Here is a 21345-nt window from a genome sequence, read left to right as displayed (position 1 = left end):
AGCCGGCCCAAGGAGACGCACTGGAGACCAGATGCGTAGAGCCGTCTTCATGGCACTTGGCTCGATGCCCACTCTAGCCCGGCCGATACGCAGAGCTGGAATGTACCGCACCGGGCTATGCACCCACACTGGGGACACCGTGCGCTCCACCGCATAACACGGTGCCTCTCGCCCCCCGGTAAGCACAGGAAGTTGGCTCAGGTCTCCTACCTGGCTTCGCCATACTTCCTGTGTGCCCCCCCAATATATTTTTGGGGCTGCCTCTCGGGCTTCCTTGCCAGCCGTGTTCGCATTGCCAACCTCATTCTCCTGTAACCTTCCGCGTACTGCTCCATCGAATCCCAGGCGGGCTCCGGCACTCTCCCTGGGTCGACCGCCCACCTGTCTATCTCCTCCCAAGTTGTGTAGTCCAGATTCTGCTCCCATGTCCCGAAATCCTGACATCGCTGTTGCTGTTCCTGCTGCTGCTGCTGCTGCCTCTGTTCCTTCTCCTGCTGCTGCTTTTGCTGCAGCTGCTGTTTACCACGCCGCTTGGTCCTGTTGTGGTGGGTGATTCTGTAAGGGATTTCTTCCATTGACGGAGAGGCGGACCAAAGCGCAGCGTGGTTATATTGATTCATGTTTAATAAAAAAAGATAAACACGAAACACGACTTTTTTAATCAGAACAACAGTTTTCAGCTGTTCTAACATAATTGCAAAAGGGTTTTCTAATGATCAATTAGCCTTTTAATCACACAATGTGCCATTGGAACACAGGAGAGATGGTTGTGATAATGGGCCACTGTACGCCTATGTAGATATTCCATTAAAAAGCTGCAGTTTACAGCTACAATAGTAATTTACAACATTAACAATATCTACACTGTATTTCTGATCAATTTGATGTTATTTTAATGGACAAAAAATGTGCTTGTCTTTCAAAAACAAGGATATTTCTAAGTGACCCCAAACTTTTGAACGATAGTGTGTGTATATATATATATAATTTATAAGTTTAAAAATGGATGTAGCAACTACAGATTGCCCCATTAAGTCTATCAAAAGTGTGTGAGTTTGAGAATGTGTCCATTGGGCCTATGGATGTATTTTTTAAATCAGCATGAATTAGATTGAGCAATAAAAACCCAACTTTTAATCCATAGGCTTGGATTCGCACACTGTCCACTTGTTTCAAAAACAATGATTGATAGGCAGGTTAAACTTCTTGAATTCAGCCATTATTGGGTTCAAATACACATTTAGATTTGTGAACAGCCATCCACAACAACCACAATCCCTAAGGCGCAAATAGCTTAATGAGAGAGCAGCAGTGTGATTCACGTCATTGCGCTATGTAGATATCAATAATAAGTGATATCCGTATCACCGTAGACTACAACCACTGCTGTCATCCTTACCTCCAAGCGTTTATTCAAGATGGATAATCTTTGGATGCCGACAGCAGTCGCACTATTGGAAGACATAGCTTGGACTGTAGCCTACAAAAGCCTATTCCTGCTCTTTTCCCGTGATCCATCAAACCCATTTGCTGTGTCATCATAGTGGTCTCTGACTTGTGGTCAGACTCATTCAGGTGGAACAAACTTAAACTTGTGGCTTTTTTCAGTGTTGAATTGAATGTCATTGAGAAGACAGAGAAGTGTCAAAGGTTTTTTTTCCGCAAACATCCTTTCTGAATTTAAAAGTAATCCTTGAAGTAACCATCTAGTTTTTCAAAAATATCTGTAATCTGACTACAATATTGTTGCGGATTACATATACCATTTTTCGTAACCCGTTACTCCCCAACCCTGGCCGCCGCACTGTAGTGGTAGATCTGGTGACGGATTTTACTGAAAAAACACTGACCACAGTTGAAACAAGCCCATGTTAATCTGTATATGAACTGGTTATTAATAATACATTTGAAAAAGAGAAGGCAGTATATTGAACATTTTGTGAAATCCTTTGAAAACTTCCTTGGACAATTCTTTCAGTAAAGCATACAGTATAAAGGTCTCCAAGCAAGCCAACAGAAAGAAGACCAATTTCATGACTGAACTGCAGCTGACATTGTCTCATCAATGGCTATTAGATAGAATTTCTGCTGACTGGTATGCCTGAAGCACCGCAGCTAGACACCAATATAAGGCCATGTGTCCAAAGGAATCTCATATTTTCTAATGGTAATGTACTGTACCTATCAGCTCATACTGATGCCACGAAAATAAGTCATAGTATCACAGATGGGGCCTCGCAGGGCTTGGAATATTTGAATGTTCAGAATCAGCCAGTGGGTCAGCAGTAAATTATAACCCTGCAGGACCCTGGCCCAGTTTAGATGCCTACATAGACCAACATGTCTTCTCTCTCAAATTAGGTCAGGATGAAAAAGACAAAGCACGCAAGCTCTGAGGCTATTTCATACAGCGAAACGAAAGCCCCCTCACACACACACACACACGCACACACACTCTTCCTGTCAATAACAGTGGGTGTTATTTGGTCTGTGGAGATAAATACTGATGACTGGTGCTGCTCCGCTTGACTGGGGATGATAAAATGAGCTTGATGGGCTTCACACAAAGAGACACATGTTTCCTGAATGTGTCACCCTGTCTCTTCAAAGCTTTTATAACACCATACACAGTGCTGACATCATCTATTTCTCCCTATGACAAGTTTGGTAGAGACTTCCCAAAAATCTTTTAGGATGTAGATGAGGCAGAGAAAATGCACACCAGCATCTTGTGTAATGTAATTTGTACAGAATGTTTTCTCAGATCAAAAGAGACAGTGTGCGAGCAGAGGAGGTTAGAGCATAGTGCTTGCTCTCCAGACTGACGCTGAGTGTGTAGCAACTCTGTGGCTTCATCTTTACTTTACCACAGTCTGACAACAGCAACACAGTTAGCAGCCAGTGCCTTCAGCAACGACATAGCTGTTTCTCCACTGCAGCTAAAAATAACATGAAAAGCATTCTTTAGACAAATACAGCAAGATAGATTACACCTTTGGGCTAATTGAAAGGTGGAGGATTTTGCTTCTAGATAACGTCCTACAGTGTGTGCTTTAATAGCTCACCGCTATATCACATTTGTTGGGACTTTTATTTTCTCCTTACAGTATGAGATATTGAGCTAATTATTTCACAAGCTCTATTTCACAATCTCTTTATGACAACTTTAAGGCCTACATACTGTGTGAAGGAATGGAGGCCTCTCACACGTGTGTGTGTGTGTTTATCATCCTTTACCTTAATGTATGCTGATAGTCTTTTCGCTTCTTGGGCTGTGCTTTCCAGTGCTCTTGAGTCTATATAACATGCAGTGGTGCCGTTTAAGATTAGGGAGGATGATTACAGAATATTGGATGACTGTCATTCATATTCCATTCATCCAGCTCAATGTAACATTGATAGGTTCAGGCTACTACATGATACTTGACTTTTCCAGGTATCCATCATGAGGTTGCTACAATCTAGCCTATGAATTAGTTTAAAGTTTAAAACCTAGCTAAGTGAAAGTTTTAAAAAATAAAACCAAAAAAAGCTTTCTCTCTCTCTAGCTTTTCCTTCATTTTGGAATAAATTAATTTGTTCAAAATTGTTCAACTATTGTCTTTCTCTCTCTTTGAGTCAACTACTCACCACATGTGATGCACTGCAGTGCTAATTGTAGCTTATGCATTCAGTACTAGAAACATTTTCTGTTCCTTTGATTGGGTGGACAACATGTCAGTTCATGCTGCAAGAGCTCTGATAGGTTGGAGGACATCCTCCGGAAGTTGACATAATTACATAATTACATAATTACTTTGTAATTCTATGGAACCATGTGCCTCCTAGGTGTTGTACTGAAGTCAATGTACCCAGAGGAGGACAGAAGCTAGCTGTCCTCTGGCTACAACACTGTGCTACCCTACAGAGTGCTGCTGAGTCTAGTGTAGACCTTCATTGCAAAACAGTATGTTTTCATCAATTATTTGGTGACATGTGAATATATTTAGTGTAGTTTTATCTAAAAATGATACTTTTTAAAAATGTTTAACTATTATTTATTTTTATGAAATTCACTGAAGATAGTCCTCCCCTGAGGAGCCTCCACGGATAACATGGCCTAAACTATTTATAGAAAGGAAAAACCTATTCCAATTTGACCTCAATATCACCCCTTAAATTAAAATACAAACAAATATAAATATACAAATATAAAACCCCTGAATATGAGTCTTATTGTGATCTTTGCTAAATTGCACAAAACTATGGGTACACAATTCCCATTGGAATGCGCAATGCTAAGAAAAACCGTTTAGCATTTGTTACATATAAGTGAGGGCTGTCTTTGTCTAGCTGGCAGTTGTGGTTTGATTGTCAGGGGGATCGAGTACTAAAGCCTGCAAAGGGCCCCATTCTCCCCCCATGTGGTAAAGAGTAGTGTAAGGGGAGTTCAATAGCCTTAATCCAACTTAGATAACTACCCCTACCAACACCCAAACCAAAATGAAACTGAGACATTTTTGACTCTTCCACCAGTCACTGTGCGATCTCACACCTTCACACTAAAGTAGCTGGCTTCCGATCAGTCTAAAGACGTGGGTGCGTGAGCGGCCATTAAAGGCCTTGCACGTGAAGGTCACTCAAAGTGGACTTCATTTGTCTAGGTCCTTCTTTTCACATTTGCATTTGTAATCACCTGATTCTTCTACCCACCTGGGGGGGTCCCTTCATATTTTTTCTTTGATCGATCTCTGTCGAGATGATCAATCTTTGTCGAGGTGATTGATCTTTGTCGAGGGAGGAGCAGATTTATTTTTTACATATTGTGTATTTTTTAAATTTTTAACACATTTCTGTTTGTTGGCAATGCCAATTCTCTGAAAACGTACTTTCATGTTCGCTAGCTGGACAGGAAAACGCAGCTGAGTACTAAACCGTAAACCAGATAACGCGTGTACTATCCATGGTACTATCTCTGTTGATCTCGTCTGCCAATCACATTTTCTGTATCTAAGGTAGTAGACAGCTGGTGACATCTCGAGACAGATCTTCGTCCAACAAACTGCTATCAGGTAAAGTATTTTTTTATTGATTTGTAATCTAACTATTTAGTTATAGAAACGTGATACCATAAATTCAAGCTGTAAAATGACTCCCAACTTAGAACACAGAAACTTTAGTAATGTAATGTGGCTAGCTTGCTGTGTTCTAAGTTAGATACAGATAACATGATCGACAATATCACAATATTATCTTTGCACTAGATGGTGGTACCTGCATTAAAACTCCTGTATTGGGGAGCTAACACTTTTATTTACATTTTCTGATCAAAACTTGTTATCTCATGGCTCTCTTGTCGAATCGCAATAAAATCACAGTATCAAATCACAATTCCTATAGAATCATGAGAATCGCAATACATATCGTGGCAATTCCCAGCCCTACTAGGGCTGGGAACTTTATTTAACTCTCTGCAAACTGGAAACGATTTATCCGGAGGCTGCATTCATTGTAGCTGGGGATTTTAACAAGGCTAATCTGAAAACAAGACTCCCTAAATTTTATCAGCATATCGATTGCGCAACCAGGGGTGGAAGGACCCTGGATCATTGTTACTCTAACTTCCGCGACGCATATAAGGCCCATATAAGGCCCCCCTTTCGGAAAAGCTGACCACGACTCCATTTTGTTGATCCCTGCCTACAGACAGAAACTAAAACAAGAAGCTCCCACGCTGAGGTCTGTCCAACGCTGGTCCGACCAAGCTGACTCCACACTCCAAGACTGCTTCCATCACGTGGACTGGGAGATGTTTCGTATTGCGTCAGCCAACAACATTGACGAATACGCTGATTCGGTGTGCGAGTTCATTAGAACGTGCGTTGAAGATGTCGTTCCCATAGCAACGATTAAAACATTCCCCAACCAGAAACCGTGGATTGATGGCAGCATTCGTGTGGAACTGAAGGCGCGAACCACTGCTTTTAATCAGGGCAAGGTGTCTGGTAACATGACTGAATACAAACAGCGCAGCTATTCCCTCCGCAAGGCTATCAAACAAGCTAAGCGCCAGTACAGAGACAAAGTAGAATCTCAATTCAACGGCTCAGACACAAGAGGCATGTGGCAGGGTCTACAGTCAATCACGGACTACAGGAAGAAACCCAGCCCAGTCACGGACCAGGATGTCTTGCTCCCAGGCAGACTAAACAACTTTTTTGCCCGCTTTGAGGACAATACAGTGCCACTGACACGGCCTGCAACGAAAACATGCGGTCTCTCCTTCACTGCAGCCGAAGTGAGTAAGACATTTAAACGTGTTAACCCTCGCAAGGCTGCAGGCCCAGACGGCATCCCCAGCCGCGCCCTCAGAGCATGCGCAGACCAGCTGGCCGGTGTGTTTACGGACATATTCAACCAATCCCTATACCAGTCTGCTGTTCCCACATGCTTCAAGAGGGCCACCATTGTTCCTGTTCCCAAGAAAGCTAAGGTAACTGAGCTAAACGACTACCGCCCCGTAGCACTCACATCCGTCATCATGAAGTGCTTTGAGAGACTAGTCAAGGACCATATCACCTCCACCCTACCTGACACCCTTGACCCACTCCAATTTGCTTACCGCCCAAATAGGTCCACAGACGATGCAATCTCAACCACACTGCACACTGCCCTAACCCATCTGGACAAGAGGAATACCTATGTGAGAATGCTGTTCATCGACTACAGCTCGGCATTCAACACCATAGTACCCTCCAAGCTCGTCATCAAGCTCGAGACCCTGGGTCTCGACCCCGCCCTGTGCAACTGGGTACTGGACTTCCTGACGGGCCGCCCCCAGGTGGTGAGGGTAGGCAACAACATCTCCTCCCCGCTGATCCTCAACACTGGGGCCCCACAAGGGTGCGTTCTGAGCCCTCTCCTGTACACCCTGTTCACCCACGACTGCGTGGCCACGCACGCCTCCAACTCAATCATCAAGTTTGCGGACGACACAACAGTGGTAGGCTTGATTACCAACAACGACGAGACGGCCTACAGGGAGGAGGTGAGGGCCCTCGGAGTGTGGTGTCAGGAAAATAACCTCACACTCAACGTCAACAAAACTAAGGAGATGATTGTGGACTTCAGGAAACAGCAGAGGGAACACCCCCCCATCCACATCGATGGAACAGTAGTGGAGAGGGTAGCAAGTTTTAAGTTCCTCGGCATACACATCACAGACAAACTGAATTGGTCTACTCACACAGACAGCATCGTGAAGAAGGCGCAGCAGCGCCTCTTCAACCTCAGGAGGCTGAAGAAATTCGGCTTGTCACCAAAAGCACTCACAAACTTCTACAGATGCACAATCGAGAGCATCCTGGCGGGCTGTATCACCGCCTGGTATGGCAACTGCACCGCCCTCAACCGTAAGGCTCTCCAGAGGGTAGTGAGGTCTGCACAACGCATCACCGGGGGCAAACTACCTGCCCTCCAGGACACCTACACCACCCGATGCTACAGGAAGGCCATAAAGATCATCAAGGACATCAACCACCCGAGCCACTGCCTGTTCACCCCGCTGTCATCCAGAAGGCGAGGTCAGTACAGGTGCATCAAAGCTGGGACCGAGAGACTGAAAAACAGCTTCTATCTCAAGGCCATCAGACTGTTAAACAGCCACCACTAACATTGAGTGGCTACTGCCAACACACTGTCAATGCCACTGACTCTACTCCAGCCACTTTAATCATGGGAATTGATGGGAAATGATGTAAATATATCACTAGCCACTTTAAACAATGCTACCTTATATAATGTTACTTACCCTACATTATTCACCTCATATGCATACGTAGATACTGTACTCTATATCATCGACTGCATCCTTATGTAATACATGTATCACTAGCCACTTTAACTATGCCACTTGGTTTACATACTCATCTCATATGTATATACTGTACTCGATATCATCTACTGTATCTTGCCTATGCTGCTCTGTACCATCACTCATTCATATATCCTTATGTACATATTCTTTATCCCCTTACACTGTGTATAAGACAGTAGTTTTTTTGGAATTGTTAGTTAGATTACTTGTTCGTTATTACTGCATTGTCGGAACTAGAAGCACAAGCATTTCGCTACACTCGCATTAACATCTGCTAACCATGTGTATGTGACAAATAAATTTGATTTGATTTGATTTGATTTGATTTTACTAGCTAGCATGTCATTCCGGAACAAGAACTAGCTATCAGTTTATTCCAAGTAATCATTTTTTTAATCTATAGAACAAGTAGTGTAAATCTAATACAGTCATCAAGGCAGGACCCACTCATTTCATTCTGACAAATAAGAAATGCCATATTACCCCTGTCAATAATAGGATGATTGCAGAGCACCCTGACTCAGATTGTCAGGATGTTCATTTTCAAGCTCACAAACGACATTCCTTTGCTGTGATCAGGCTTCGGCGATATACCATGTATTGGTATATCAATACCATATATTGGGGATTTGGAAATAGCCACAAGATGGTTTTTCAATACCGCCAATACCGGTAACTATTCCTTTGAAGTTTTTAAATAAATTTGTATATTTGTAGCTACATTTGAAGTAGATAGGAGATAAAGCAGATCGTGTTCTTCATTTAACCTGTCACATTATTTAACATTGTGAAACTTACCATAGTTCCCCCGAACTGTTGAGCCAGTCACATGTTTGTTTGGAAATAGCATAAAGGGAGAAAGCGGGAGCAGGTGAGTCCAGCTGTGTATTGACGGGTCGCATTTTATATGGCACGGCAACACTTTATGTGGCATGTTTTTTGCTTCAACAGAGTGATCAGGGAGTGCAATTATATTTTTCCTTTTACAGTATATATATTAGTGCAACAAATTCGGCAGAAAAAAGTGCAAAGCTATTTAGCTGTAAGCCACACAAGTAAACAAGCTTACAAAAGAAGCAAGGTCTTTTTTGCAAAAACAATGCATGGCCATAATATTTGCAAAGTTTATCATAGAAAGAATGTAGCCAGCTACAATTCCTAATGTTTTGCTTAATAAAAAGCATTTTAGATCTGCATTCAAGCAAGATATTTATTATGCGTTTTATCTTTTTTCTCTGGTTGAAAAATGCTGAATTCGCCGTTAACGTGACTCCTAAGTTTAACTTGCTAGTTATCTAAGTAAGTGGCTGAATTAATAAGCAGATGGGGTGTTATGATAACATGATATACATGATATAGTGTTAACTTTCTGCCATGTTTGAGAAATCTGTACAGCTGCCAATGCTATCTTGATTTTCTTGATTTTCTTTCTCCTTTCCATTCTCGGCCCATCTGCCCCCCCCCCCCCTCTTTTCCCGAGCAGAGCAGGCAGGCCTGTTGCCCTAGCGACTCCAGACTCCACACAGACACAGCGTGTACACATGCTGAACCAGAGCCAGTACCGTTCTTCCATCAGACAAACAAGTGGCAAAACTTTGTTAATTTGCACAATGTCTCTTGTTCACATTCACTTGTAAATGTCCAAACTCACCAAAAATGACATTCGGTAGCTCCTTCCAGTATACAGTACCAGTCAAAAGTTTGGACACACCTCCTCATTCAAGGGGTTTTATTTATTTGTACTATTTTCTACATTGTAGAATAATAGTGAAGACATGAAAACTATGAAATAACACATATGGAATCATGTAGTAACCAAAAAAGTGTTTAAACAAATCAAAATACATTTGAGATTCTTCAAAGTAGCCACCCTTTGCCTTGATGACAGCTTTGCACACTCTTGGCATTCTCTCAACCAGCTTCATGAGGTAGTTACCTGGAATGAGTTTCAATTAACAGGTGTGCCTTGTTAAAAGTTAATTTGTGGAATTTCTTTCTTTCTTAATGCATTTGAGCTAATCAGTTGTGTTGTGACAAGGTTGGGGGGTATACAGAAGATAGCCCTATTTGGTAAAAGACCAAGTCCATATTATGGCAAGAACAGCTCAAGTAACAGACACATCTCAACATCAACTGTTCAGAGGAGACTGTGTGAATCAGGCCTTCATGGTCGACTTGCTTCACAGAAACCACTACTAAAGGACACCAATAATATTAAGAGACTTGCTTGGGCCAAGAAACATGAGCAATGGATATTAGACCAGTGGAAATCTGTCCTTTGGTCTGATGAGTCTAAATTTGTTTTTGTGAGACGCAGAGTAGGTGAACGGATTATGTGTGGTTCTCACTGTGAAGCATGGAGGAGGAAGTGTGATGGTGTGGGGGTGCTTTGCTGGTGGCACTGTCTGTGATTTATTTAGAATTCAAGGCACACTTAACCAGCATGGCTACCACAGCATTCTGCAGCAATCTGCCATCACATCTGGTTTGCGCTTAGTCTGGATACCGCCCAACCTTAGCTGTGATTTATTTGTTTAATTATTGTCTCTCACTTTTGTCTCACATGATCTACTCAGCTCTCCTGTATCTGAGAGAAGCAGAAATGAAAGAGAAAACTTCACCGATTTCAATTCGATTGTTGACGATACATTGATCTTTCTATCGATATATGACATTCTGGTAAGCAAGGCTTTATGTATTATTCTAGACAAGCATCAAGTATCAAGTAATGACAGAAGAGAAGCTGCATGTATCTAATTATAGTGTCACACCCTGATCCGTTTCACCTGTCTTGTGATTGTCTCCACCCCCTTCCAGGTGTCGCTTATTTCCCTGCTGTTTATATCCCTGTGTGTCCTGTCTCTCTGTGCCAGTTCGTCTTGTATGTCTTTCAAGTCAACCAGCGTTTTTCCCATACTCCTGCTTCTATTCTATTTTGCTAGTCCTCACAGTTATCACAGTTATTGACCCTTGCCTGTTTTCTGGACTCTGTACCCGCCTGCCTGACCATTCCTGCTGCCACTCTGTACCACCTGGACTCAGAACTGGTTTTGACCTTTTGCCTATCCACGACCATTCTCTTGCCTACCCCTTTCGGATTGTTTAATAAATATCAAGACTCAAACCATCTGCATCTGGGTCTCGCCTTGTGCCCTTATATATAGACAAGTTGACTAACAAATAGCTTACCAAATATATAAGCATAAAAATAGCTAAATGAGTCTTAAAAACAATTTTTCCTGCATTTTTTCTGCCGTCCCTGAACAATGTGCACATGTACCCTACATGAGCCTTTTGAAGTAGCATAATTGTTTGATTATCAGATGAAAACATCAGGAAACATCAAATCTTTACTTTACTATTAGGTCCATAGATATCCTATTAAATTAATAGGAATTCTATATCTTTCAATGATTAAGCCCATAACAAAATAGCTAACTATATCTGTCCTCTTCATCAGACAGCAGCTCGCATTTTCACAAGAGGCTGTGCTTACATCACAAGTGGTATGTACGGGAGTTCTGATTGGTTACAAGTTAAGCAGTTTGGCAGATTTGCCTAAGCAGACAGTTTTGAAATATACTTATTATGAGCAAATTTGCACGAATTGAAGGTTCCAATAAAATGCCATATTCATAAGTCAGCTCCTCCCTCGACGGGGATCAATCAACTTCATGTTTTTTGGCTTCAGCCCACCACCTAACAGACACATTTAAATGACAGGTTGTAATGCAACAGAATAGGAAAAATGAAAGGGGATGAATGCTTTTGCAAGGCACTGTATACTGTATCATGATGATATAAATGGATGGATGTGAGTCTTAGATGGGTATGCACATACCATCTATTGGCTAATTTGGTGATCTAGAGTGCAGGAAATTGTTTTAAAAGCGTTATAGTGTGTTATCCCCTATCTACTATTACGAGAACCATGTAGCTATGATGTGCTCCTACACAATTTCCTGATTTCAAGCCGGACCACATAGAATTTAAATCATGGAAGAAACAATTATTTTACCCACTGATAGAACATAGGCTCTCACCAAATTGACAGGAGTTTCATGATGATTTTTTCTGGGGTTGGATTATCCCTTCAATGTCTTCCATCTCTAAGCAAGCCGCATTACTCAATAGGTCTTTACCTTGAGCCAAAACACAGTCTAACAGCTAGACTCTAACTCCTCTGCGATTGCTTGCCTCAGGAATTCTTCCTTTTTTCCCACAATTTTCCCCCGTCTTTTCCCCGTCATCAGGCCAAATGAGAATCAGATGTTTTGTGGAGGAAGGAAGGACTCCCACCCATCCTGCTTTGCTGGTGCAGCTGGAGTGTTGGTACAGTGTGTGTGTGTGTGTGTGTGTGTGTGTGTGTGTGTGTGTGTGTGTGTGTGTGTGTGTGTGTGTGTGTGTGTGTGTGTGTGTGTGTGTGTGTGTGTGTGTGTGTGTGTGGTGGCAGGAAGGTGAACATTCCACCCTCCTTCCATCATTGGACAGCTGCTAAGGCTGTAGAAAGGGAGAAAAGGGGAGAAACGCCGGGCTACAAAACATGCTGGTTGTCACGTTCTGACCTTAGTTCCTTTGTTTTGTCTTTGTTTTAGTATGGTCAGGGCGTGAGTTGGGGTGGGCAGTCTGTTCTTTTTTCTAAAATGTGGGATTTCTGTGTTTGGCCTGGTATGGTTCTCAATCAGAGGCAGCTGTCAATCGTCCCTGATTGAGAACCATACTTAGGTAGCCTGGTTTTCACCTTTGAGTTGTGGGTGATTATTTTCTGTTATGTGTATGTCACCTTTCAGAACTGTTTTGTTTTGTTTCTCCTTTGTTATTTTGTTTAGTGTTCTCGGTTTAATAAATATATGATGAAAACTTACCACGCTGCACTTTGGTCCTCACCTCATTCCAACGACGATCGTTACACTGGTTGTACACAAGGATCAGTTTAAATCTGCTGGTTTTGAGATTTCCTATCTGTACATAATATGGATAAGTTTGTCTAAACATCAAAATAGTTAACTGATTTAAACACGTGGAGCTGAACAGCACCTGCTTCAGCCCGACTCATGAAGAGTAACATTTTTCTGAGTTTCACCCATGTGGCTCAGGATTCAGGAAGAGGGGTTTAAAATTTCCTCTACTGAGCGGCTGCTGCTCTGCTAAAGCTAAGAGTTCTCACATACCCTACTGGTGCAGCTCTACTATTGGCAAAGACAAGGCACCTTTCCACCTCCAAAAATCCCCTGACAACGGTTCAGTTTCCTGCTGGCATTGATGCGCCCAATATTTACCATGACCATTAGCTGGTGAGCTTGCACACAGTTACAGCAGAGAAAACAGAGCCTGTGGAGTGGGCCACCTGCCTTCAGAGGCTTTTGGAAACAGTTCTCCACAGTCATGTGAAACTTTCCCTTGTCTTTGAAATCCCTGATAGCAGCAGGCAAAAGGCCTGACAAATAGATTTGCTGCATCACTTGGCAACGGTGTAAAGTACTTAAGTAGGTTTTGGGGTATCTGCACTTTACTTTACTATTTATATTTTTGACAACTTTTACTTATACTCCACTACATTCCTAAAGAAAATAATGTACTTCTTACTCCTTACATTTTCCCTGACACCCAAAAGTACTCGTTACATTTTGAATGCTTAGCAGGACAGGAATTGTCTAATTCACACACTTATCAAGAGCATATCCCTGGTCATCCCTACTGCCTCTGATCTGGCAGACTCACGAAACACAAATACTTTGTTTGGGAATTTTGTGTGTTGAACTGTGCCGCTGGCTATCTGTTCATTTAAAAAAACTAGAAAATCGGATTGTCTGGTTTGCTTAATATATGAAATATTTTATGATTTATACTTTTTCTTTTGATACTTAAGTACATTTAAAACAAAATACATTTAGACTTTTACTCAAGTAGTATTTGACTGTTTGACTTTCACTTTTACTTGTGCCATTTTCTTTTAAGATGTCTTTACTTTTACTCAAGTATGAAAATGTGGTACTTGTTCCACCACTGCCACTTGGACTGTACAATGGTGGGGAGGGGAGAGGGGGGGGTTGAAAGTTAACATTTAACTCATATCTCCTTGTCTGCTTTGAATGCTAGAACACTGGCTGAGGCTGTAGGAGAATGTGGGTCAGGATTGAATGGAAGCAGGATGGGGAAGTGTTGCAATCTCATTCCTATGCTTGTCCTCATATCGACTGCATAAATTGATGCACCTGGGAGACTTAAAGCTAATCTAGACCTTGTTAGTTTTTTTGTGCTCTCCCTAAATTTTCATAATCTAAATCATTAATTCTCAGTGTGCCGAAACCGGGGTGTTGAAGATTCCAAGACGAGTTCAATCTGAGAATACCGCTTAAGAAAAGAAAGCGAGACCGAAGCTTTCTCTCTCAAGTCTCGGCAGGACTGCTTCAATAAGTGCCCCTTTATCTCTTACCTAAAACGAGGTAAGACAATGAGGGCCACTGCGGACTAAACCATGCAATTACTCAGCCTGATGAGGTTAGAGTGATTGCTCTTCTTTGGGTGCTGAGGTTTCTGCCGTTCCCTTTGGCCTTGTGGGTAGCTAAACAAGATGCATGAACAGTACCATATCAATGAAACATTATTTTATACTGTATTCTGTTTATATTTTTATTGTCTGTTTGAATAACATATTCTTTGGTTCAGCGAGCCAAAGATGACTCTGAGATGTGCAAGTTTGTCTGACTGAGAAAACAGTCAGTTTCTTACACAGCCAAGAAGAAAACATTCTCATCGACGGGGCTGTAGTGGAGCAGGTTGAGAGCTTCAAGTTCCTTGGTGTCCACATCACCAACAAACTAACATGGTCCAAGCACACCAAGACAGTTGTGAAGAGGGCATGAGACTGAAAAGATTTGGCATGGGTCCTCAGATCCTCAAAAGGTTCTACAGCTGAACCATCGAGAGCATCCTGCCTGGTATAGGTGCTCGGCCTCCGACCGCAAGGCACTATAGAGGGTAGTGCGTACGGCTCAGTACATCACTGGGGCTAAGCTTCCTGCCATCCAGGACATCTACACCAGGCGGTGTCAGAGGAAGGCCCTAAAAATGGTCAAAAACTCCAGTCACACTAGTCGTAGACTGTTCTTTCTGCTACCGCACAGCAAGCGGTACCGGAGCACCAAGTCTAGGTCCAAGAGGCTTCTAAACAGCTTCTACCCCCAAGCCATAAGACTCCTGAACATCTAATCAAATGTCTACCTAGACTATTTGCATTGTTTCCCCCCCTTTTTACACAGCTGTTACTCTGTTGTTATCCATGCATAGTCACTTTAATAACTCTACCTACATGTACATATTACCTCAACTAACCGGTGCCCCTGCACATTGACTCTGTACCGGTACCCCCCTGTGTATATTCTCGTTATTGTTATTTTACTGCTGCTCTTTAATTACTTGTTACTTGTATTTCTTATTCTTACTCATATACTTTTTTTAAAACTGTAATGTTGGTTAGGGACATGTGACTAATACAATTTCATTTTAACAGGGAGGAACACAATAATATTTCAGCATTTTGGCCAAATGAGGTCCCTTAGTAGAGGAGCGACCCTGTTCACTGTTTGGGAAGTGAAACAGGCTCATGTGGAGCAGGACTTCTATTTCATACCTGCTCCAGTGGTTATTCTTGGCGGTGGGGTGGAACAGCCAGGTGGGGCCTGAGCTCACCTATGGGGATACGATAGCTCTGCTACACCCCCGCCTCTGGCTCCAACCCTCACACCCATGAGGGGGACGGGATGGGAGAAGGGTGGACCATGGTTTGGATCCCAAAAATGCCAGCAGATTTCACCCAGCCAACCAGCCATATGGGATAACATTCCACACAAAAGGTTGTGACACTGTTCATAGCTGCCTCATAAATTAAACCAGTGGACATTAGGGTGTGTTGTTATGGAACCTTGTTGCTCTGTGATGTGTTTCCAACGACACAAAGGCACACGCCCTGGGGTTGTTTGAATGTTATTAATAAACCATTTGCAGCTTACATAAAAAATAGTCTGCTAGAACAGCTCATCAAAACCTCATTCCCTGGTCTATGATCACACCACACACAGACAATAAGACATATATTTACATACATTCTTATCCAGATGTCTGTGTATATTCTTAATCCTGACTCATGGTGGACAGCATTATTCCCTGAACATCTGGTAACAGAAAAGAAACAAAGACAGTCTTCCCTTCCTTTCTCCTCTGTCTCTCTTGGGCACATGTAGACTCACCGAGCCGGCTCTGTTTTTCCCAACAGATGGTTGCCAGATTGGCCAGCTCCTTGTATTTCTCGGCAAGCTGGAGTTTTCCGTTGTTGAGGCGGGGTCGCCTGGCGATGCTCTCCTCGGCCAAGCTCCGGTTGGAGGTCAGCAGGATCGCTCTGTCCACCTGCAGCTCCTGAAACTGGAGACAAACATGGCATCAGGACCCTGAGGATGTACAGCTCAGCACACACAAAGAAAAGGTCAATTGATTAACTAAAACAATAGCAGACTGTGATGATGGCGTGCCATGTTTAAAATAGTATTCCAGTAATACTGGTGTATCAACCCACTTATAACATCTTGATAAACAGGAGTTTAACATTGGCATAACAGTTGAAAAGTACTTATTTATTTAGCTATTTAGAGATTGATGTTTACAAATCTGCTCAACTGAGCCTTCCCAGAATGTATAGTTAATCAAACACTTGTCAAGCAACAACAGATCTTCAAGGCTAACCTCACTCCGCATTAAATGCTCTACACACTAAGATTGAAATGTGGTGAGCTGGAACACTTTGTCTCATAGGGTTTGAGCAGAGAACGCAACAGCAAGGGGATGAGTCAAGGGGGAAAGTATGAAACTGTGAGAAACAACAGAGTTATTGGGGGTTAGAAACACAGGAAGGAACAAGGGTGTCTATACAGTACATACATGTTTGACGGCCAGTTACTTAAGAACAAAACTTGTTCCGTGGTGTGAACTTCAGCCAGTAAGTCTATGCTACATATTGAATGTATGAAAAGTGGTTCTCAGCCAGGCTAAAGAAAGCTGAGGGCACATAATACTAAGAGGAACTCAGCCCGTCTCAAATCTACTTTCATGTGATGGTTAAGTAAAGATGTGTTAAACAAGATAAATAAAAGTTGGTGTTAAAAAAAATACTTATAGGCCACATTCCCAAAACCAATGTGACTTTCCACATCTGTCAAACAGAGGACTGAATTCCTGGTCAAGAGCCTTGCTCGTGTTACACATGGAAAGCATGGCTACGCTTGTGGCTTTGTCATACACACTGGGAGCATTCAGTTGATGACTTGGCATGAGTGAAGTCCAATTTTGCTTACTTCACATATCAGCCCTTTAAAGTTGTTTAAAAACCAAACTCAGGACTAAACTCAGGCTATTGCTTACACTTTCATCAATCCTCATACCACAAGCAAGAACATTCATATATGCGCAGTAATTAACAGTGACAGTTCCGCAGACTAAGGCTTCAATTAAGCAAAAATCCATTTAGCATTTAAGTAAGCATCCATATATGGCAATGACCCCCAAACTGAAGGACAATTAGAAATGATGCATTGAGAAGTATTCCATTTAAAGGGCCAGCCCCAATGGTCAGGAACTAATGGCGTTTCCAGTGGCTTTTTTTACTATGCATCGCTCTGGACCAAATTAGAAAAAATGATGAAGAGATTCTGTGGCCTGTCATTGGGGGCTCCCTCCATTTTGTTCCCAAAACGACACAAAGGGCTCCTTCGAGATGAATCCAACAGCCACAGGCAACCTTTAGCTATGGAGCTCAGGAGGAATTCAAGAATGTCGTCATGGAAGACATTTGCATAGCACAGACAGGCCAGCAAACCACAAACCCCACTGTTAACTCCAATTGTTTGAGGCCAAAAGAGCATGGAGGTTTTATAAAGATTCACTATTTTCCATCTGCCTGAAGTGAAATTATTAGTTTTTTTAGCTGCCAATTTCACTGTTTAATACTCAGGATATTGTTAACTCTGGCTGAGCTCACCAAAGCATAAAGGATTAATGATTTATTACTTCAATGAATATGAGATTTTTGCCTCATGATATTCTGCTTTAAGACCAAAACACAGTTTAGCTGTATCCATGTGGAAAGCCTCCACTTGAAAGTATTTGCTTACAGGGATGTGACAATTTATGTTCATTGCGTATTTTCTACAATCAAACATGCAACAAAGTTGGTCTGTTGAAAGTGATTGAGACTGAGAAATAGCCAAGGAGGAAAAGCTTCTCAGTGACATCAGAAAGTGGGGTAAGTTACTGAGTCACAGTCACTAATAGTGATCTTTGTCAATGATGCAGTGAGGGTGCATTGAGTTTTCTTGCAGCTTGACTTATGGATTTGAAATGCTCAGTCAAATCAAATCAAATGTTATTGGTCGCATACACATATTTAGCAGGTGTTCTTCCGGGTGCAGCGAAATGCTTACTTTCCTAGCTCCAACAGTGCAGTTACATCTAACAATACAAAACACGCAAATCTAAAGTAAAATAATGGAATTAAGAAATATACAAATATTAGGATGAGCAATATCAGAATCCAGAATATAAATATATATGTATATGATGGGATGTATAGACATTATGGACAGTACATGTCATATACAGTGTCTTCGGAAGTGTTAAGACCCCTTGACTTTTTCCACATTTTGTTACGTTACAGCCTTATTCTAAAATGATTAAATAGTTTTTTTCTACACACAATACCCCATAATGACAAAGCAAAAATGATTTTTTTGACATTTTTGCAAATGTATTACAATTGTTTTTTTTTTACCGTAAATATCGCATTTACATAAGTGTTCAGATCCTTTACTCAGGACTTTGTTGAACCACCTTTGGCAGCGATTACAGCATCGAGTCTTCTTGGGTATGACGCTACAAGTTTGGCACAACTATATTTGGGGAGTTCTACCATTCTTCTCTGCAGATCCTCTCAAGCTCTGTCAGGTTGCATGGGGAGCGTTGCTGCACAGCTATTTTCAGGTCTCTCCAGAGATGTTTGATCGGGTTCAAGTCCGGGCTCTGGCTGGGCCACTCAAGGAATTCAGAGACTTGTCCCAAAAACACTCCTGCATTGTCTTGGCTGTGTGCTTAGGGTCGTTGTCCTGTTGGAAGGCGAACCTTGGCACCAGTCTGAGGTCCTGAGTGCTCTGGAGCAGGTTTTCATCAGGATCTCTCTGTACTTTGCTCTGTTCATCTTTGCCTCGATCTTGACTAGTCTCCCAGTCTCTTAGGCTGACGCTGCCACCACCGTAGGGGTCGTGCCAGGTTTCCTCCAGACATGACACTTGGCATACAGGCCAAAGACTTCAATCTTGGATTCCTCTTTAGGTTCCTTTTGGCACTCCAAGCGGGCTGTCATGTGCCTTTTACTGAGGAGTGGCTTCCGTCTGTCCACTCTACCATCAAGGCCTGATTGGTGGAGTGCTGCAGAGGTGGTTGTCCTTCTGGAAGTTTCTCCCATCTCCACAGAGGAACTCTAGAACTCTGTCAGAGTGACCATCGGGTATTTGGTCACTTACCTGACCAAGGCCCTTCTCCCCCGATTGCTCAGTTTGGCCTGGCGGCCAGGAAGAGTCTTGGTGGTTCCAAACTTCTTCCATTGGCGAATGATAGAGGCCACTGTGTTCTTGGGGCCCTTCAATGGGTCAACATTTTTTGGTACCCTTCCCCAGATATGTGCCTCGACACAATACTGTCTCGGAGCTCTACAGACAATTCCTTTGACCTCATCGCTTTGTTTAGGCTCTGACATGCACTGTCAACTGTGGGACCTTATATAGACAAATGTGTGCCTTTCCAAATCATGTCCAATCAATTGAATTTCCCACAGGTGGACGTCAATCAAGTTGTAGAAGCATCTCAAGGATGATGTAACCCCTATTACGAGCCTGTTCAACCTCTCTTTCATTATCGTCTGAGATCCCTAAAGATTGGAAAGCTGCTGCGGTCATCCCCCTCTTCAAAGGGGGAGACACTCTAGACCCAAACTGTTATAGACTTATATCCATCCTGCCCTGCCATTTCAAAATTCTTCGAAAGACAAGTTAACAAACAGATCACCGACCATTTCAAAATACCTCCAACTGCTCTTAAATCCAAGTAAAACTAAATGCATGCTCTCCAACCGATTGCTGCCCGCACCTGCCCGCCTAGCATCACTCCTCTGGACGGTTCTAACTTAGAATATGTGGACAACTACAAATACCTAGGTGTCTGGCTAGACATTAAACTCTCCTTCCAGACTCACATTAAGCATCTCCAATCCAAAATTAAAAAAGCCTCCTTCACTCATGCTGCCAATCATACCCTCGTAAAACTGACTATCTTACCGATTCTTGACTTTGGCGATGTAATTTACAAAATAGCCTCCAACACTCTACTCAACAAATTGGATGTAGTCTATCACAGTGTCATCCATTTTGTCACCAAAGCCCCATATACTACCCACCACTGTGACCTGTATGCTCTCGTTGGCTGGTCCTCGCTACATATTCATCGCCAAACCCACTGGCTCCAGGTCATCTCTAAGTCTTTGCTAGGTAAAGCCCCGCCTTATCTCAGCTCACTTGTCTCCATAGCAACACCCACCCATAGTGTGCGCTCCAGAAGGTATATTTCACTGGTCATCCCCAAAGCCAACACCTCCTTTGGCCTTCCAGTTCTCTGCTGCCAATGACTGGACCGAATTGCAAAAATCACTGAAATTGGAGACATATCTCCCTCACTAACTTTAAGCATCAGCTGTCAGAGCAGCTTACGATCACTGTACCTGTACAAAGCCCATCTGTAAATAGCACACCCAACTACCTCATCCCCATATTATAAATGTTTTTGCTCTTTTGCACCCCAGTATCTCTACTTGCACATCATCATCTGCACATCTATCATTCCAGTGTTAATGCTAAATTGTAATTATTTCACCACTATGGCCTATTTATTGCCTTACCTCCCTAACCTTACTACATTTGCACACACTGTACATAAATCTATTGTGTTTTTGACTGTACGTTTGTTGTTTGTTGTGTTGTTGTTTTTGTCACACTGCTTTGCTTCATCTTGGCCAGTACGCAGTTGTAAATGAGGACTTCTCAACTGACCTACCTGGTTAAATAAAGGTTCAATAAAATAAAATAAGAAATGATCAACGGAAACAGGATGCACCTGAGCTCAATTTTGAGTCTCATAGTAAAGGCTCTGAATATTTATGTAAATAAAGTATTTCTGTTTATTATTTAGAATACATTTCTAAAAAACTGTTTTCGCTTTGTCATTTTGGGGTATTGTGTGTAGATTGCTAAGGATATTTTTTAAATTTAATATATTTTCGTATAAGGCTGTAACGTAACAAAATGTGGAAAACATCAAGGGGTCTGACTACTTGCCAGAGGCACTGTATATGTAGTATATGTAGGATAGAATAGTGCATGTCCAGCAATAGTTAA

The 21345-nt window shown here is 42.3% G+C and overlaps 1 protein-coding gene across 1 annotated transcript in view; it reads right to left on the bottom strand.

Moving 5' to 3' along the window:
* LOC109892815 (vacuolar protein sorting-associated protein 37D-like) overlaps positions 1-21345 on the bottom strand; it is a 44640-nt gene that overhangs the window by 14409 nt on the left and 8886 nt on the right. The window contains exon 2 of the mRNA XM_020485607.2: positions 16105-16276. Coding sequence (XP_020341196.1) covers positions 16105-16276 — 172 coding nt within the window. The remainder of the gene's footprint in view (positions 1-16104; positions 16277-21345) is intronic.

This window comes from Oncorhynchus kisutch, linkage group LG6, assembly GCF_002021735.2.
Source record: "Oncorhynchus kisutch isolate 150728-3 linkage group LG6, Okis_V2, whole genome shotgun sequence".
Classification (NCBI taxonomy): Eukaryota; Metazoa; Chordata; class Actinopteri; order Salmoniformes; family Salmonidae; genus Oncorhynchus; species Oncorhynchus kisutch.
The sequence above is the reverse complement of the archived record's forward strand: the minus strand, read 5'-3'. Positions and strand labels throughout refer to the sequence as shown.